General features: G+C 35.7%; 2 protein-coding genes across 5 annotated transcripts in view; one reads left to right on the top strand and one right to left on the bottom strand.

The window, feature by feature from the left end:
• The window catches only part of LOC145688400 (uncharacterized), a 484,478-nt gene extending 473,355 nt beyond the window's left edge, over positions 1 to 11,123 (bottom strand). For both annotated transcript variants that reach the window (XM_081762582.1, XM_081762583.1), the window contains exon 1: positions 10,661 to 11,123. In XM_081762582.1, coding sequence (XP_081618708.1) covers positions 10,661 to 10,823 — 163 coding nt within the window. In that variant the 5' untranslated portion in view covers positions 10,824 to 11,123. The remainder of the gene's footprint in view (positions 1 to 10,660) is intronic.
• The window catches only part of LOC145688401 (uncharacterized protein F54H12.2-like), a 237,329-nt gene that overhangs the window by 128,967 nt on the left and 91,444 nt on the right, over positions 1 to 16,918 (top strand). The gene's annotated exons all lie outside the window — the stretch shown is intronic.

Below are 16,918 nucleotides of genomic sequence, written 5' to 3'. Positions count from 1 at the left end.
AATAATAGCTTAAATTACTTTGTCTCTCAAAAAAAAAAAAAAAACTGGGGGCCTAGGCCCTCAGATCCTAGGTTAGATCCGCCACTGATATCACTTATAATTTATTTTTATAAGCTTTGCATTGCGCTACGTCCCGCAATTTTCGAGAAAACTGGTATGGAAAGTTCCCAGCAATAATTATATTGTGTTTGAAGGTTCTGTATATGTTTTACGTTCTAACTGAAAGTAAAGGAACAGGTCAATAGATGTAATATACACGCAATTATGTTGAACGCTACAATGAACTAATGGTTCAGTTATCAACTGACAGACAGCTACTTCAACCAGTACCTTTTTTTTTTTTAATAGAATAGTTAAGGCGCAAACAGAATCTTGACTGAAAACTCTACTGATAGAAAGCGTCGAATTGGGTGTCAACTGAATTGAGAGAGGTTGTATCTTTTGAAATCTGATCAGATTGACCAGTACACTGGTCTAGATCATCCAGTGAAAACACTTATCATCGGAAAAGTGCGGTGGGATACAGTAAAGTAGAACACGGGTCACGAACACAAATATTTCGAAAATAATGGTATTATGTCTATGGAATACAACAAACGATCTGCTAGGAAAGCCGCAGTAGAAGCAATTCCAATTGAAATGATCTTTAAAACGACAATAGGTTGGTTGGTTGAAGTTCAGCGTCTCATTCCGGCATAGAGGAGTTACACGAGACGTTGACCTACGGTTTTAAGTTCAAATCCGAACCATCATAATGCGTTCAAATTTCAATGCTCTCCCAATGATAATAGAACATGTGACAGTGTACAGTAAGGGCGCGCGCGCAAGCCAATAGACCAATGAATAAAGCTAAAATGACAATAGCCAAACTATCGAATAAGATAAAGAAAAAAAAGTATGACAATATATAATTGTATAGTTGCTAAAATAAATAATTCTGCTATAATACTGCAGATTACTGTAACATATCTGCTCTTGGGCATATTTAATATTGCTAGTCGGTTACAAATCGACATAAAGAGAAGAGAAAGTCAACAAGTAGCATTCAATTTTAGTTGCAATGTTTGAACAGAATTGAACGATTGGACTTGGCTTAGTCGATTCGGTTTAGCAGCAACCGTAGGAAGTTGATTAAATGTGTGACGAAGTCAAATAATAAAAATAGGGCTTTAGCCTGCGGAAGAGCTTTGATTAATCTTGGAACGGACAAACACGACCCATGAAGTTTACATAGGAATATTGCACTTTTCCTCATGAAGTGCGGCACTCCATTCAGTCAGCGAGGATGGATCAGGGTATCAGTTTGGTGTCTAAGCTCAAGAACAGGTGTTCAACATTGAGGTCTGGAAATTGGATTGCTGTAGGGAGTGCTGTAGTTCACCCTGAACAGTTTGAGTATTTTAAATTGGTGCATTGTCCTAAAATAGTTGGCCCATAGGATCCAGGTGGTCAGGTAAAATGTCAATATATTTACTGGAAGAAATGCGTCCTGTAAGTATAATTACAAATCCACGGAATACCAGAAAACAGCGGCCCACAACATCGCAGGGTCACCGCAATGTTCTAAGGTAGTGAGGAGGCAGTTCGAAGCATATGCTCCTTTATGAGCATGGTTTGATGTTGGAAATAAGGTGGAAGAGACCTCGTCAAACCATAATTCGTGTTTTAATTATTGATGGTCGACTTTGTATGTTTTCGACACTATTTCCGTGGTGCTGAAACACTGTTGGCGGTTTTAAGCAGTTTGAGACAAACCAACCAAGGATGCTCAGGTTATATAACTTGAGTCGGACTGTGCTTGTTGAAATAGGTTGATCCCGGTGCTGATTGAGTTCATATTTACTCTTGTTGAATTCGTTATATGGTCATTGGTAACAATCTTCTTCAATACTTGGCGATCCCTCTTACTGAAGCCTTTCTTCTGTCCGCTATTACTCTTCGGCGAAGTTATTTGCCGGGAATTCGGCGTAGAGCCGAAACATCATAGGATTGAAAACCTCTCAACCGGCACACGGGGTCGGAACTTCAGCTCAGAAACTTGTTTCGTTCCTACGCTGGTCTCGGTCGTACGACATTTAGACTGTATGATGTTTCTATCCTACGCCGCTGCCCTGAAATGATTTAAATTTTAATCATATATATATATATATATATATATATATATATATATATATATAACACCAAGAAGAGGGCAAGATAGCAGCGCCAGGATTGAAATAAACAGATCAGGTGGTAGAAGTAGCAAATTATTAAACTTTCTCCTTTGTGTGACTCGTGATAACGTGACGACACTGGATCACAATTGGTGATCTTCAGTACCCTGTGGGCCTACCATAGGTGGTCAAAACAGTTGTAACACGGTGAGGAATCGAGAGTATAAACCTTTGGATGTCCTTCTAGGGTATGGCAAGCCGTGCGTTTTCGATATGATGCCAAACTTCATCTACTTTAGCTGACAGAGTTCGTAGGTGTAAGAGATGTAGGCCAAATAGATGTTGAATGGCCAAATCTTTGTCAATACGTAAGAGGTTTGAACAGCACCTCACCCATAACACGTAATGCCGGTCGGACGTGATGATGCAAAATGCAGATCACACCCTGTCTAGTACTAGGATAGCGCCAGATATGGATGTGGCCAACATAATGCTTCAGGTAGAAGCGAAATTCATCTGAAAAGAGGAACACATAGCATTCGCCTTTCCACACACACAACGTTCGCGACACCACTGTAATCTTCCATACCTATTCTGTACAGTTAGGGGAAGTCGCAGCAATGGTCGCCGTGCAAATATTCCCCGCTTACCAGACAACGTAAAACTATTCGCAGACATGCTGAACACTGTGAAACAGAATCCAGTGCAGGATGTGATTGTTCGATCCGTCAATCATACACGAAAGCCGTCTGTCATCAAGGTCCGTAATAACGCAGTCGTTGTGATGCGACGTGTCGCTGCACAGTTCCTTCCTGGAGCCGTCAAATTTCGTTGTAGTGTGGTCGAATTCCGTGCAATACGAGCAACAATGTCGGGGAAGGGTAAACTATATTCAAGATACGCCGCTATTTGTCTGTGACCAAATGCCGAAATCTGCTGAAAGTGCCGCATTCGATGATGAGTTATCTTTTGATCGTATACACACACAATGTCACTAACATTCGTCACCACTGAACAGTGGTTTTCTGGTGTCGACTTCCACTTACTGTCACTAGATGGCATACCTTGTGTATCTTGTACTTCATGGCACTGTTGTACTTATCAACTGTTTACATTTCAATTATCTACATTCTCTTCAAATTTGAACTTCCTACATAAATTTCTTCTTGATATTGAATTTTTAATGGCGAGCAGCGTATAACTGAATATTTACAGAAAATGTTCTCTGATTACTCTTTCTGGTTGCTTTGTGCTGATCCAAAGATACTTCTAACACTGTAGTTAGACATCTCAACTTGGAATTGCAAGAGAATAAATTAAGCATTATTTGTGATTGCACATCTGAAATTGTATACACAATTACGATTACCAACACGAAAACGAAATATGTCATCCCAGTATGTAAAATACAAGCAAAAATAAAACGTAATGACAGAAAAGACAAGAGGAGCATTTCGGGAGAAAATAAGTTCATAATTCTACGAGAAGGAAGGTGAGACGTTAACTAAAAGGATACGAAAAAGTCTTACCAAATGTTTCATTATTGGTTTGTATGTAGAAAAACCCAAATACTATAGAAAAACGATGAAAAACAAAAATGGCCTGCAAATTACACACATGAGTATTTTAGAAACAATTACCGTATATCTAGGTGAAACGGAAAACCAATGAAGAATGTTGAGAGAAGTATAATGTTAATGAAGGAAAATATAATGCTAAAGAAGGAAAGAATGAAAGAAAGGTAGACAATTAAAGAGGGAACAGAAGTTGGTTAGGCAATGTTTTGAGAATAAATTTTATTATTAAGAATATAAATGATATGATAGAAGACAAAAGAGAAGGAAGCACAAGAATATACAATTGATATTAAGCAACGGTTTTTATATTCAAACAAAAAAAAGAACTTTGCTGAAACCTTGATTCATTGAGTCTTGGAAATTTACGTCAAGTGGCCTGCTGGTAATAACAAAATACTTATTATAGCACGATATATGTACTAAAAAGGGTATCTACATAATGTTTGTGAGTGATATTTTTCTCTCAAAGTAATGCTATTAAGTGCAGTACTGATCTATTTAATAGAAGATTAAAAACTGACAAGAATTTGGTGACTCTCAGCTCTTTCCTGCGAATGGTTCTATTCTGTGTGATCGCATGTGAAGAACAATGTAATTCTACCACACTATTTTCTCAAAAAGAAAGATAAAATGTGCATACACAATTTTCTATCGTTAGGCAAAATATTGATCCTAAAGTTGAAATAGTCCCCCATTCGGATCTACAGGAAGGAGACTGTGTTGAGAAAGACTATTGGACGAGTGAAGAATAATGTGAGGAAAATAAATGGAGGGGGAAAGAGAAGTAAGGACGAAATAATTATGATAGGAACAAGGGTAAAAATATAGTCCAGATGAGGTACAAGTTTGTGAGGTTGCGTGGGAAGGTGATTGAAAATTATGAAGTGAAATATATGGAATATTTTACTCAGATAACGAGAAGGACAGTAGCAATTAGTGTGGGAGAAATTATGTGTAATTTCTTGAAACATAATGTAGTTAAAATAGAATTTGTTGAATTATGGTGCTAAGACTTAAAGAAAATGAGAAGATCCTAGTACTAACACAAACATAGTTACTATTCACTGCAGAAGCAACCGAAGAAGCAAAGAAAAATAATAATAAATAATAACAGAGTGAAATAGAAATGTTGGTTGTTATTCTAGAGAAGATTGGATTGAAGAGGAAGGACTGAAAACTCGTAAGAAAGTTGTATATAAAGCACAAAAAATTGTTATAATATGGGAAGAAGTAGCAGAGGAGAAAAATGAGTTTGATAGGAATATTGCTTTTCATAAACATTATGATTTAATATATGTCCAGAAAAGATACTGTAAAGAGTCTAAGTAGGGAATGCGGCATTTTGATACATACACACACACACACACACACACACACATATATATATATGACTTTATTTACTTATTTATATTTACGTCAACAATTTTAGCATCGAGTCTATATAGAACGAGACCTACTATAGTTTAAAGTGGTATCTCGACAACCTGATACCATGTTCTCTCAAAGATACACGCGATATTCATTAGAGGAGGGAGGAAATCTAGCAACATACGGTTTGCGATTATTAAGCTCTTGTGAAATCTAACTGAAAAATTATTATTATGTTAGAAAACTTGAGGAAAAGTTGGGGAAAACTGTGGGATGAAAATCAGCGTTAGAAAAAGAGAAAACCAATAGAAATAGGAATGACTGGTCTTGTATCACACATAGGTTGGAGAGGAGAAAGTAAAAAAAAAAAAAAGAAAAAGGAAGTTGATCCGTTTCTGGAATCTGGGTAGTGTTCTAGTAAAGATGCGAACTAGGAGAGTGCAATAAAATAAAGAAAAGGAATGGCGGAAGAAATATTAAGGAAAATAACAAGTATAGATTATGGATCTTTGAATAGAAAACAAAAAACTAATAAAGCATTACTTGTAGAGTGTTTTATGTACAGAACAAAAGCATAAACAATATGAGAAAAGTGATGAAGATGTAGTTGTGGAGTAAAATAAATCAAATTAGCTGGGTTGAAAGTAAAAGCATTAGGCACTAAAAATTGTAAGAGAGGAAAGAACCATATGGGAAGTAATTTAAAGTACCTACATACATATATTGATTGAGCATTGTCTGAGAAGGAACTGTATTTTAACGGATGTGGTAGAAGGATCAAAGAAAGTAGACTTCGATAGTTTGGACATGTAAGAAGAAAGTTTGACATGTAGGTCACCAAGTGCATGCTATTGAACTGAATGGGAAACGAGCGCAAGGTCGTGCAAAGAAGAACTGGAGAGATTGTGTGAAGAGTGATATGGTTCAGTGTGGTGTCATAGTTGATACAAGAACATGACACAGGATAGAAATAGGTGAAAGACAGCGACCCGAAAAGCCGACCCCAGCTAACTGGGAAAAATGTTTAGTAACATAAAAAGTTGCAACAATAAGACAGAGGAAGAACAAGACTACATGACACTGCTGTATTAAAACTGATAAATGCTACGTCGAGATGAAAGGAAAAGGTATATGATAGCTTCTCAATTGTAAAAATGGCCTATCAATGATGGTAATGATCATGATGAATTACTCAGCGAGTTAAGAGCATTTTAGCTGTGGAGTATATTTGTCCTTGACCTATAAGTCTGTAGCTGTGTAAAATATTTAATAGGTGACAAGGGTCAGAAGTTTGATTTATCCCTCACTGATGACTTCGTGGCTTGCACGCGCGCCTTTAATGCATGGAATTCTGGGTTCTACTGCAGTGAGAAAGACTTGAAATTTAAACGCATTACAGTGATTGGGATTAAATCTGTCAAAATTATTCGAGTATTCGGTATTCGAATAATTATTCTAATATTTTCTGTTCTGTTTTTCAAACATCCAAATATTTATTTTCAATATTCGAATAATTATTTGTTACTTGAACAATTGTTCGAGTTGAGTTGAGTTGATTTTGAGGTTAGCGTCCCTTGCAGTAGCGAGGCTATGCGAGACGGGACCTACTGATCAACGTGGACTCCGAACCACATGAGCTCCCGCTGGGAATCGAACCCGGGTCTCCCACAACAAAGACGCGTACGCTAACCGCTTAGCCACGATGGAGCTCAGAACAGTTGTTCGAATAAGAAATTATGTTTGAATATTCGAATAACGAATATTCGAAGAATCAATTTTTCGAAATCTAATAGCACAAGTTGGGGTTCTTTTACATGATCACGAGAGCCTGCGGTAGTTAATTATTCACCTTCGGTGCGCGGGGTCCCTGGTTAGATCCTAGCTCTCGCTAAGTGGATTTGTGGTGGGCAAACACTGTGTCCTTGGGTTTTCTCGTTGTTCTCTCGTTTCCTTCCACTTCCTTCATTATCACCATCACTGTCTCCCTTTAATTCGGTGTACAATCGTGGACGTTAAACTAGAAATTTTATTTCATTTATAGATCCACGTCTCATACAGCTTCGGTGCTGAAACCCTAACAGCACAAGATGTGCTAGGTATGTGCCATTTAGGTGTCCCAGCTACATTTTAGGTACCCGACACTTGGCACATATGATATGCATGTGCTACGTATGTACTTCAGCTACCTACAGTTTTCAAACTTGCTACACCTAATTGATACTTGTAACTAGGTACCACAAATATAGCATTTATATTCCTGGCTCAGTTTCGCACTCTAACAGCCATTTTTATGTCGTCACTTAGGGCACATATTTGTCATGTTCTAGGTTCGTCCTTTAGGTACATACTGTTTCAGATGCCCTAACAGCACAAGATGTGCTAGGCATGCTACATTTAGGTGTTCTAAATTCATCTCCCACATTTGAAGCATTTGTTGCTTCTTTTTTTAAGGTATTGCGTACTAGAAGCAACAAACGTATCAACTTTATTATATGGTAACTGTCACCGATCATTTGAAAGTGAATATGAAAGAACCATGAAATAAAGTAAATAGATACTCGTCATTCTGTTATAGAATTACATGGCGAGCAGATGTTACCTGATCCCAAACGGCTATCATCGAATATACGTGGTTAAAGGAGCACGCTGATTAGTCAAATTCAAAAGATCTCAATAACTTATCCCTCAACAAGCGACGTTCTCTTCATCGCCTCCATGGCCAAGTCGGAAGAAAACGCGGCTAGTAATCCAAAGGTTTGTGGTTCGCGCCCATCCTGGGGTATTTTTACTTGTTTAAAGTGTGTTTTTAGACTCTAATGTTAACACATTACGCATATAGACGATTTAGCATATTTTGGGGAGTAATTTTGTGGTTCATTGACGCTTACGGCATGGGAAGCATACCCAGAACATGCTAGGTACGTTTCCCAGGTACATGTCAGACATGGGCCTAGAGGCGGACATAGACTGTGACTATCGCTTGCCATCCATGTTATTTCTCTCTTAGCGGTACATAAGCCACATACTGGACACATTCCCATGTACCTGAGGGAACATGATAGGCATGTGCCTGCTGTGTAATTGTGCTGTTAGGGAAGGTAATTGTGCTGTTAAACTCCAATTCAATCAATCACTGTTTAACTGGTTTGAAGTGTACCGTCGCTTTTCAGCACCGTTTCCATATGAGACTGGGCCTAGTGTTTAGTCCAAAACACTACTCGAGTTGTATCTAAAACAAGCAGCTAGTCCAAGGATCGAACCAGAGACCACGCTCCAAGACAAAATCCAACTAATGGGTTGGAATGGAAAAACATTGATATCAACTACAAAAAAATGCACATGTTACCACACGAAACTTTCTTGCTATCATTTCTTAAAATAAATAATGTCATGTTGCAATTAATACGGAATCATTTACTTACAAAATATGAACAAAATTATAATGGAAATTTTCGGAAAACTTCATCCAAAGAAAATTCACCTATAATAGTAAACAAATATTCGTGGATTTGTTTCATGACAATTTACTTACGCAACACGGTAGTTTTGTTAATGAAATACTAGCAGAAGTGTCAGTTCTTATATAGTGTTCATGTAAAATCTTCGAAAATAAAGAAATGTGTGAAAAACGACGAGCAACTCATTTGGTATTGCCCCGAAAGGTATGCAATTTGGACATCATAAACAATTCTTGGGTTGCATACCTCATAGGCACTATAGCTCACTGTACATGCTCTTTGCATAAATCTTGATCCCTGGCCTGTTCATCCCCCTAGTCGAAAATTAAAAAAAAAAAAAAAAACGACTTCTTACGCGATTTGATCTGGTGAAGCTCTATCAGTGTACATAATTTAGTGGCCCTAGACGACTCGTTTCAATGTGAAAATTTGATGAAAGACATACATTATATACCACTCTAGATTAGTCATTGCCTGATTCATAAATTTTATGTTTAACGTCCCACGATTTTATCCATTAGGCTAAGGAAGACGATGACTAAGGCAAATGAAAGACGATGGAAGAATTGGAGGGATGAGGATGTGGGAGGAAATGGGAGTCCCCGAGAAGAACCACAAACACGATGTTGTCCACTACAATCTATCTTGGCCGGTTATCGAACCAGGAATCCCATCACCAAAGGTAAGCTCTCCGACCAAAATAATGAATCTACCACCCCTTGCAGATTTATGGGTGGTGAATAAGCGGTGGTAAATCTACCACCCCTTAAGAAATGAGTTGTGCTATATCTTAGGGATATTAATGGAACTCCATTTATGAAATACCAACAAAATTCCCTGAATAGATTTCAAGAAAAATCATTAAATTCATTCTTAAGAGGAAATTTCTTCTTGCGATATTTTCCAATTAAGTGACTATATCTTAAGCTTATTAATTAAACATTTATACAATATAAACAGTCCCCTGGCTCATTTCTTAAAAAAAGTCCTAAAAGAACTGTCCCCCAGAGTAAACTACGACTTATCCCATATTGTAAGGATTGTAATAGAACAGCTATTTGTGAAACATTCACAGATTCACCTGAAAAAATTTTTAAAATGTCGGAAAAACTCACCAGCAGAGTAAACTATCATTTTTTTTAATTTTCAAGAGAGGAACTGGCTTATGCCACATTGTAGGAATATTAATAAAACACTTTTTTTTAAAATGAAATATTAACAAATTCACCTTAGCACCTTTTTCGGAAGATCGTCCAAAAGTAACTCATCCGCAAAGATAAACTACCATTTGGGGATTTTTCTCAGAATAATAACTTACATTATAAAGATTGTTAATAAAATACTCATTTATGAAAAGTTATTGTTAGATTTGTTTTTGAAAATATGCATTGTTTTTCGCCTCACAGTAAATTACCATTACTTTTGGAGCTACGAAATAATCCTGAACCTCCAAACCAGAAGTATTTTCCAAATACCTTAAGTTTAGAATTTCGTTAGGATATGTGGAACGGTATAGCCTATACGTGAGAGTAAGTACATAAAAACTAACGAACAGAGAGATAAACATACAAAAAGAAACACTTTCTCGGTATGTAGACGTCATAAAACATTAAGGTCAATGAAATCACTAATTCTAAGTGTATATATAGAGCCCGTCATGGTTCAGTAGTAAACAGCTGATTTCTGGCACATATGGTCCCCTGGTTCGATCCCAGTCCCTGTAAAGTGAGCTTTATGGTTGTCAAACATCGTATGCGTGAGTTTCCTCAGAGTTCACCCGTTCCTTTCCACTTCTTAAATTATATTACTGTCTTCCATCTCAATCGTGGGACGCTACACTAAAAGAATAAATAAATAGATCCGCTATCTACATATAATCGAAATCATAAATCAGTGAGTGAATGATGAGAAATTTCCTTTTGAATGATTTTATGGCTGTATTCTCTTACAATTTTATCAACTTTAATGAAAGAAAAAAAGATTGTCATGATGCAATTAAATAAATAAACAAGTAAACTAAAATAATATTTGCAGTGCTATTAGCATATAAAATATATTTTACAATCCTAACTTATCATATTAACTAGTACATAACTTTACTTACGCAAGTGCACAAAGGGACCTTCAAAATCCAAGTACTCTTCTGTGTGAATCATTTCCGTCATCCGCTCAGCTGATGTGCACGCGTAACAGAGTACTTCAAAGTGTTTTGCAATGACCATCATGGTCGCCCTTCTTAATGAAGAGGGTTGATGGCGTAGAGGCATAATTGGTCGTCTTCTTTCCTATCTTTGTATACGTATGTAGCAAAGAAAGAAACCAGAAAAAACTTGTATGAACACAACACTAACAGAGACTACCGCACTTATGAAAGTTTCTAGTACCGATGTCCAGCTGGCTAACAAACAAACGACTCAAGAGAACTTTTCCCTAGTCCGACTGAGTAGCTATTCTTAGCTGCCAAGGTGGAAGTAGTAACCTCCAACATGTCAGCGCCAAGTTTAGGACGGACACAGACCACTGAGGTTAATTTCAGTATATATGTGTTTATATAAGTGTGCGTGTGTTGCAGGTAGGTCGCATCCTTCGAACAGGGCGATGACCTAGATCTTTTGCCAAACTTTCAATCATTAATAACAAGACGTCGTCAAACACCCTCGCAGCTTTATCAGATCGCAGGAAGTACATAGTAATGTATTGCGAAATTGCTGTATCTATTTCGTACGAGACGACTTTGTCACCAGGAGAAATTCGGGAATATAGAGCTAGAACATAACTCTCTAAATCTTAACATGTTTGACTTTTAAGAAGAACGTTAATATCTTAAATGAATCGTCAATAATGAGGAACCATAATTGCGCGTATTAAGGTCGTCAAAAAAGAAAATATTGATATCAATACAGTGTACCCTTCCGCTTAGCAACCTTAACATTAATAATATAATCTAGTACTACTACTACTAAGTTACACGTACAGTTTATTGTATTATTTGATTTAGTACTACTGGTTATGTAACTTGAATTAGTTCGAGAAGTTTATGTTATCAATTACTGTATGAGTTAGATTCCTGGTGGAAGTCTGTTTTTATTATACTTAAAAACACAACTGTAAAAATAATATAAATATAAACGCTTTTACCAATTATTTTTAAATTTGGATGATATTAGATATTATCTTTCCAAGTTTCCCCTTCGTTTTTCTAAATAAAAATAAAACAAGTGTCAACATTAAGAATTTCGCTTTGTAACAGCTCAATGCTTAAAAAGTAAAATAAATGCAAGCATGCTTTATTCAGCACAAGAGTGTACGCTTTTAAATTTCATACTACCAAATTCGTTCAGAGATGTTTCTGATGTATGCCTAGTGGCGTATTTAAGAGGGGGGCTTTCGGGCTTAAGCCCCTCAAATTTTATTTACCGTATTAAAGTAAATGAAATATCTTGCAGAATTTTCACATTTCCAGCACTAAAGTTAGTGAAGCCCCGACGAAACAAAATCGTAAATACGCCACTGTGTATACCTACCAGGTAAATTATTAAGTATAGCTATGAAGTCATGAATCAGTCTAAATGAGGATACACTCTGGGATATGTCCGAATCGGGAACAGAAAGAAGAAGACAAAACAAGATGAGAAATTGGAATTTGCTTTCCCTTAGTCTTCAACTGGAACAAAACGATACTCTATGATGAAAAAAAAAAGTGAATCGGTTCTATTTTATATAGAGAGCTATATATTTTAGATATTATATTTGAGATGAGAAAAAATAACATTTATTTTTTATCATTTCTGTTGGTAATACGCAGTTTATTCCCTGTTGGCTGCGTCTCATTTGTACCTGCTTTGTTACTTAATTTTAAACATGACCATACTCTGCGATTGTTCCAAATATGTTTATATTGTTAAATGACACTGTTGATCACTATGTTAAAGGAAATAGTCTCATAGCTTGTATGGAGTGTATTTCTTACATGGTTGCGTAAGATATTTTATGGTTCTTTTTAAATAATCTTTCATAGTGCTGCATTTCAATTTCAATTATTTTCTTCTACTAATTTATGCATGATATGTGTTTCTATGATTATTCATTATGATTTTAGTTCACGTGAAGTTTGTGTATATTCCAAGCAACACTGAGAAAAAAATCTTTAAATTTGCTCATGTTCGTGCACAACTGTGACCGAAGTCAGTTTTTTTTTTTTTTTTTTTTTTTTTTGTAAAATCGTTCACGCTAGCAAGTTGCTCGAACTTGACCATACCACCCCAATACGATACTAGCAAGGGAGGATAATTATTACTGTATTTCACATTTGAATAATTCCAATTTAATTATTGGAAAACATTAAGAAAAAAAAACATTTGTTTAAAAAAAATCGAAAAATGTTCTTTAAATACTTTGGATATTAGTTCGACCAATCAGAGATGATGATTTGCTGATGTTTTCCAGTTTTCAGGAATCAAAAACATTTGTTGACACATTTCAACTGTGTTTTCTACCATGCATTCTAGTAATCACTGAATATGTTGTTATTAGCACTAAAAGAGAAAGCCATTTGAAAATACACCAGAGGGAAGCTATAGTTATCTTCTCCAAACGAAGAATGCAATGCAACGTATTTACACACAATCAACTTATATGTTACTGGAATAGCTTGCCATCAAATTGTAACTCTGGATTCTCTTGAATAGCAATGATTAACATATTGCAATAGAAAGTGTATGTAGCCACGGCGAATAGCCATTGAGGCGTTGGAGATTCTACCTTGCATGAAAACATATTATATGAATTTGAATCCCACTTTAAGCAGTATGCACACTCATGTCCAAAATGATTGTCGCAATCTATAAATATGTTCTTGTAGGATATAATTTGATAACGAATCCGCCCGGTATTTCTTATAATATTAGTATCTGTATGATCGGCAAAACTATGTACGGTATGTGTTAAATTTCATGTTAAAAGAGCACTGAATAAAAACAAGAAAACAAAAATAAAACTTTATTGTCCATTTAGCAACATTTTGGTTTACTCATTCTAATTTCCGTATTTATAATTCTTTTCCTATGAAATCTACCACAAATATACACTTCCCGATCACACACATAGTATCAGTATTAAAAGTGCCCTGCAAGATCATTATCAAATTATACTCTTACAAGAAGACAGTTATAGATATGCGACAATCATTTTGGACATGAGTGTACCATTGCACATACTAGTCTCGGCACTGAGAAGACATGTTAAATCCAATCAATCAAATAATAATAATGATAATAATAATTTCCATTGTCTCAAAAATCTTTCTGCGTTTCACCATTTGTTATGAATGTCTGTATTGATGCATACATATCGTCGTTATATTTCTGCATTAAATTGTGTGTTTAACTCAGTGTACCTGTCCGTGGTCAGCATGAAATTCCAACCGAGCGAAAATGGTTCATTATTTTTGAATCTTAGATATTACAGCAAGTATTAAGTGCGATTTATTTGGAGGCAAACCTATTTGGAGGGGACTGATACTCATAAACTCACTCCTTGTGGATTTCTATGCATTTCGAGTCTCAAATGTCTGGTACACTTAAAAATGTGGCTCAGATCCCTTTCTACCATAAACTGTTTGTATAGTACAGAAAACAGTAACGTATATGTCTGTTTTTCTTTCCTTCTACAAGGAGTGTACGATACTATAATATAGAAAAATGTTTAATATGAAAAATAAAACCTTATAAATAATAAATACTTTAATGACCTGTAAAATTTTGATTTAATATTATAATAATAATAATAATAATAATAATAATAATAATAATAATAATAATAATAATAATAATAATAATAATAATAATAATAATAATAATAATGTCTTTATTTTTAGTGCTACGAACAACCCGCAACTAAAAATATTGAATGTGCCTAGTATGATACCAAATTACGTATCAATACATAACACTTGCAGTAATTTCAATGAAGAACAATTACTATGTATTATGTCTATAAGATAAATTAAAAATAACCACATTGAGTTCCTTTTAACATTTTTGAAATATTTTAAATATTCGGTTTTTCGTGAGTTAGTCCAATGTTTAGAAACGAAGTAAAAAAAAAAAAAGCGGTCGGTTTCCTAAAAGAATCGACAAATTTTCATTAAAAAATATCTTATAATTGCGTAGTAGATTTAAAGGTATCAGCCAAAGGGCTCAATCTTCAATTGAACTCTAAATTTCACGTTTTGGGTTTAAAAAAAAAAAAAAACTCAAAATGTACAATTTCTGACGCTATGATTTGAAATTTTCAACAGAATATTATGTAAATAAAATTATATACAGTATCGCTCAAAAATTTTCGAACACCCAGGATTTATATCAGCGCCAAGTGTGAATCTATTATTTTGACAAAAGAAATTACTCCCGTGTGTCAGAGTCCTGCCTCAAACATAGAAGTTGACAATAGTTAAGTCGAGACCTGACAAGTAAAGGGACCAAATGGATGAATGGAGTTGCGGGATGAGACATAGTGCACGTGGTAGAAGATGTGAAAGTATGTGTATGTGCAAAGTTATAGCGACTGAGTGCCATTAGAAGCTGAGGGCAGGAAGTCAAAGTTGATGGGAGAAGGGCTATGCTATGTTATAGAAATATATCAAATAAACTGTTGAATGGTAAAAATAGTGAAAGATAGACAATGCAAACGGTGTTAGTTTCACATATTGGCAAAAAAAGAATAGATAGAGTAGATCTCGTACCTGCGCCGCCGTTTTGAAATCCGCCATTTTGAAATATGTGATATATATATTTTTTTTTAATGGAAAGGTAGTCATGCGGCACATGTGTTAAGACTGTGTTCTGATCGGGTCTATTTTGTCATATCACTAACCGTTGATGAATTATGGCCGCTTAATCCCTTTCGATGCCATCATAACACATGTTCGAAATGACTACCCTGTACAACAATAGTGTGTGCCACACGCCTCTTCTTTTCCTCATGCACAACCAACAATGTCTTTGGACGCACAGAAGCACATGCATCCTCAATCTGCTGCATGGGATGTGGTAAATACCGGATCTTGACTGGGTATACTATGGACTGAAGGTGGCCCCACAAGTAGAAGTCGAGATCCAGAGAGCGCGGTGACCACTCCACCGGTCCCCAACGCCCGTTCCACCTCCCAGGGAACTGTTGATCCAGGTACTCAACGCACACCAAGTCCGTAATGGAGAGAGGCTCCAAATTGCTGAAAGAACGTTGGATATGAACCGTCTTCGTACAACAGGGATGGCAGAATATATTCGTCCAGCAGCCTTCTTTAAAACACACTGTATTCCTCCGATGATGGATCATCATTGCAAGTTCCGAACTCGCGAACCAACATTGTCACAATAATCGAAGGCTTCATGTTTCAACCAAACCGATCAAAAATAATACGACACGATAGACACACGAGAAAGCCACCTCACCCGATGACTTATTTTCCGCTACAACTTCATTGCTGTATTCGACTGCAGTAGTCCACTTTTCATCCAGATATCACATACTTCACTCGTCCCAAGTTGACATTGCTTACAAAGGTGGACAAGGAAAGTTGAGTGAAAAATATCTCAAGTTTTGAAAAAAAAAATAGTGGTTTACGTACAGTACTTAACAATTACATTCCAATCTATCAGATTTTCGTTGTTATGGTCCATATTAGTATGTCTTTTAACAAAAGGTAGCTATATAAACTTCACATTGTTTTCGACCAAAAGCAAAAAAAAAAAAAAAAAAAAAAAAAGCGGTTCTTCCAGACCCAAGTAGTTCTGTTCGGCACTATATGAAGCAAATTGGAAGTAATGTCATAAATAATAATCTAATAATTAGGCTTCGGATTTTTAGGTCCCAAAAAATTCAAATTAGGATTTTAAAAAGTGCATTTTAGGATTTTATAGTTTTTTTTTTTTAAATACACCGTTTAGGATTTTTAGCGTTATATTACTGAAAACGGAATATTACTACACTTTAAACACTTTGTTAGCTATTTCATACTTAAATGATAACCTTAATTTAGTAAGCTTTATGCTAACCAGTCTTCTGCGTAATAAAAATAATAAAACTCTTCTTACCTTGGACTTTTTTTGATAGCTGAAATATAGTTTAACATATGTATAGACTGTCGTACTATAGTAGTAGTAGTAGTAGTATTTTTGTCATTTTTCTTATATTTGAAATTTTATACACCACAAATAGACCCCCTATCACTTCACTTTTCTAACGATACACTGAGGAAATACGAATGTTCAAATATTGTTTTTCCGGCACTTTTCATGTTATAGGTTCTAAAAGCTAATTTAGGATTTTTTAGGTCCAAACCCCCCAATTAGGACATTTT

The sequence above is a fragment of the Thermobia domestica genome, chromosome 6 (genome assembly GCF_964235325.1).
Source record: "Thermobia domestica chromosome 6, izTheDome1.hap1.1, whole genome shotgun sequence".
NCBI lineage: Eukaryota > Metazoa > Arthropoda > Insecta > Zygentoma > Lepismatidae > Thermobia > Thermobia domestica.
Note: the sequence above shows the minus strand (reverse complement) of the source record. Positions and strands in the feature narration are given on the sequence as shown.